This window comes from Cyprinodon variegatus, unplaced genomic scaffold (genome assembly GCF_000732505.1).
Source record: "Cyprinodon variegatus isolate N-32 unplaced genomic scaffold, C_variegatus-1.0 Scaffold329, whole genome shotgun sequence".
Lineage (NCBI taxonomy): Eukaryota > Metazoa > Chordata > Actinopteri > Cyprinodontiformes > Cyprinodontidae > Cyprinodon > Cyprinodon variegatus.
Genome location: NW_015150782.1, coordinates 882,253 through 886,120, shown reverse-complemented (window position 1 = coordinate 886,120; position 3,868 = coordinate 882,253). Strand labels below are relative to the sequence as shown.

Below are 3,868 nucleotides of genomic sequence, written 5' to 3'. Positions count from 1 at the left end.
AAACTGACTGACTGACCCTGCATCTATACTGACTGACTGACTGACTGACTGACTGACCCTGCATCTATACTGACTGACTGACTGACCCTGCATCTATACTGACTGACTGACTGACTGACTGACTGACCCTGCATCTAAACTGACTGACTGACTGACTGACTGACTGACCCTGCATCTAAACTGACTGACTGACTGACTGACTGACTGACCCTGATCAGAACATTTAAACTGCAGCAATCAAACTGTTTCTAAAATCTAGAATCTCTCATTTTCACATCTTCCAGTTTATTTAATTCGAACTCTGCAGAAAATTAGTTTGTTGCTTTTTAAAATTTTCACCTGAACTAAACAACATGGAGATAAAATGATAAAGAGGTCTTTAAATGTTGGTTCTATTATGGGCAGGATGTAGATGAGCTGTTAAACCAAACTACTGTTAAATAATTAACATTATGTTAACCCAGTGGTCAGTATGTTAATTTATCTATTTTATATGATTTATTATTACTTTTACTTTATTTTTACTTTACGTTTTTAATAGAGTAGAAATTTGTGCTATTTTTTATTTAAGGCTCCTGATAGTTTAGTTCAGTAAAAAAAATCTAATGAATCTGTTGGTTTGTTTGCTTTAAAAAAAAAAAGAAAAAAACATCTAAACATTTAGATTTCATCAGCAAACTTGCAGCCTGATTAGAAGAAATGTCAATTTGAATTAAGTAATTTTTAAAGTGCAGACCTTAAAGAGCTCCATCCGATAGAACCGGTGGTTCTTCCCGATTAGCTTGGTCTAAAATCTAGAAAACATAGAAACTCTTTCCTCTGACAGTTTCCTCGTTAATGATGTCTGCAGCGCTCTCCTCTACTGGTAGCAGAAATGGCGCCACGCTCAGTGGAGCTGATCCAAACGCCGCTGCAGCTCTATCGATACCTGCTGAGATGCTGCAGGCAGCTCCCGTCCACCGCCATGCAGCAGCACTATCGACACGCCATACGACAGGTGAGCGCCGGGCGGCTTCAGGCCAGGTGGATCAGGCTGACTCAGCCGAGCATTTCATTCACTCTGGCAGATTTCTGAATTTTATTGGGTTCTTATGTGACAGAGCAGCTTAAAGTAGCTCATTGTGTTTACAGCCTGTTTTTTATCTGGTTTGAGCCCCTTTACTCTGTTATCCTTAAAGAAAACTGAATCCCGAGTTTTAGAAGCTGATAAGATCCAGATGTCTGAAAAGCAAATAGAGTCCAGCTGTTTGTACTTTAATCTGCACTGGAAAAAACATCTAGAAATAAGTAAAAATGTCCTAAATTAAGTGGATTTCGCCTTAATTTGTGCAGGTAAATAGGATGATCTGCCAATGAAATGGGTATTTTTACTCTTAAAATAAGATAATTAGATAATATGCATTTGAAATAAGTCAATGCCATTGTTTTTACTATTTTAAATGTAAATGATTTTGTTCCATTGGCCCTGTACCGGGCCCGGTACAGAGCCCAACTGCCCCCTGCTCATGTTTATCTATTTATAGAAATGGACAACATGACATGATGTGAATTTATAATATTTGAATTTAATATTTATCTGACCAGATTCCGTTTTTATGAGGGGAAAAAAGCATTTTTGCACTTTTGGAACCACTGTGCCTAAATAACATTTCCACCTAGCACACTGACCACTAGAAACTTTACATTTCAAATAAGAAAAGAAAATACATTGTCCTATTTCAAGTGCATGTCTTATTTTAAGAGTAAATATACTCATTCTATTCTATTCAGTTTATTTCTATAGCTCCAATTCACATCATGTCATCTCAGGTCACTTTCCAGTTCACCAGATCATCCAGTCAGATTGATTCAAAGTTTTCTATCTAAGGAAAACCAGCTGATTGCATCGACTCATTGACTCTTCAGCAATCCCTCACACTAAGCATGCTTGTAGCGACAGTGGAGAGGAAAAACTCCCTTTGAACAGGAAGAAACCTCCAGCAGAACCAGGCTCAGTGTGAGCGGCCATCTGCTGAGGCCCACTGGGGTTCAAGGAGACAGAAGCAGACATATATTGGCAAATCATCTTATTTATCTGCTCAAATTAAAGGTAAATACACTAACTTTAAAAAAAACTTTGACTTATTTCTAGCTGTTTTTTTGCAGTGCAGTTATTCTGCATCTTGATCTAAAGCAGAACAATCAGCATCACAGAGACCAAGGAGCCCAGCAGACAGATCAGGGCTGAAGATGTGGAGAAGGAAGCCCGGCATAGCTCTGTGGGTGGTGCCTGTTGGTCAGGGTGGATTTTTCCAGCTTTTCTGAATATTTTTCACTCTCTTCTTCTCAGTGTTTGACATTTCTTTGGCCCAGAAGCTTCTAGCTGATCAGTGGTCATCAGCAGAATAATTCTGTCTCCTCTGTTTGCTTCCAGGGTTACAACAGCCACTCGGATGAAGACGACCCTGAGAGGATCCAGATGATGATCCAGAGGGCCGTCAAAGATGCCGAGTGGATTTTAGACAAAGTAAGAGACTCACAGAAAACCATCGTCTTGTTTGTTTGTTTTTTAAACCTCTTTGTTTTAAAGTCCTATTTGTTTATTTGCAGTATACCAAGAAGAAGTAGGCTCCATCTCACAGCAGGACAGCGTGTAAATATTGCTGCTTTGTTTCCAATAAACCATGTGAGTCATGAAGCCGGATGTTAATTATTTCAGCTCTGTGACGTCTGTGGTGTTTGGACTGGTCCAGGTTAAGGACCCAGCTCAGTCCACCACAGCGATGGGTCCAGCAGCACTGATGCGCCGCCGCACGCGTCCGGCTCTAACAGCTAAACCCGGCGTCGGTGCGTTTAGCGTTTCCAGAAAGTCAGGTGGCCGATACACGAGCTGACTGACGCACAGGACGGGGTTTCTAACCACATCTGCTAAGATTATCTCTGATATTTGTTGTTTTCTCATCAATTTAATCAGGAAATATGGAGCCGCCTGAAGGTTTCAGCTGAGTGGAAACATTTGCATCTCATATGCATTTTAATTTTCTGGTGATGTCATCCTGCTCCTCTCAGTTATCAGTCAACTTATCTGAATTCAAATTGACTCTGTTTGCTGTTCTAGTTATTATTTTAAATAAATAAATTCCAAACATCCTTATTCACTTCTTCCCTTAAATTTTCCCTCTTTGCTTCTAAAATATCAAACATTTTTTCAATTTAAACAAAGATATGAAATAATTCATCATAGCAAACAATAGATTAAATCACATCATTGGTCATCAGATCAGTCAGTCTGTAGTGATTTTAAATGTCCAGCAGGTGGCAGTATTCTGTAGCTATTAATACTCTGTAAAAAATGTAAATCTAATAAGTCTTTTTTTTTTTATTAAGTGATTTATTTATTTATTGAGGAGGTAAAACACTTTGCCAATGGAAAAAGATCATTTTAAAATAAAAATAAAACATTTAAAATAAAAATACAATTGCATTGTCTTGATTGAAGTGCATATTATCTTATTTAACAGTAAAAATACTCATTTCATTGGCAGATCATCTTATTTACCTGCTTAAATTAAGGGGAAATCCACTTAATTTAGGACATTTATACTTATTATTATTTCTAGGTGGTTCTGCAGTGTGGGCTATCTAAAGGAGCGCACTCTGTTATTTACAGCTTTACTGCGTTAATAATAGCTAAAAAAAAAATAATCTGCTTTCCAAATAGGTGAAAGATTTTTATGGATTCTTTAAAACATTACATGGTGAAAGTTTTAAAAATCTTTATTTCAACCATGATGAAAATGACATGAATGAGGAAAATGGTTGAGTTGTATTTCTGCTACAGTTTTCAAGCAGAACCGTTTGGATCTTAATTACTAGAATAACAGCGATG

At 37.7% G+C, this 3,868-nt stretch overlaps 1 protein-coding gene across 2 annotated transcripts in view; it reads left to right on the top strand.

The window, feature by feature from the left end:
* The first annotated feature begins 715 nt into the window (after positions 1-715).
* lyrm9 (LYR motif containing 9) overlaps positions 716-3,868 on the top strand; it is a 9,094-nt gene continuing 5,941 nt past the window's right edge. Inside the window, exons 1-3 of one of the 2 annotated variants that reach the window (XR_001481520.1) lie at positions 716-997; positions 2,414-2,506; positions 2,590-2,665. Coding sequence is in view for 1 of the 2 variants with exons in the window: in XM_015385004.1 (XP_015240490.1) it covers positions 875-997; positions 2,414-2,506; positions 2,590-2,607 (234 nt within the window). In the remaining variant the exon portion in view is untranslated. Of the gene's footprint in view, positions 998-2,413; positions 2,507-2,589; positions 3,118-3,868 lie in introns of those variants that run through there. The other variant, XM_015385004.1, reaches the window with a different exon arrangement.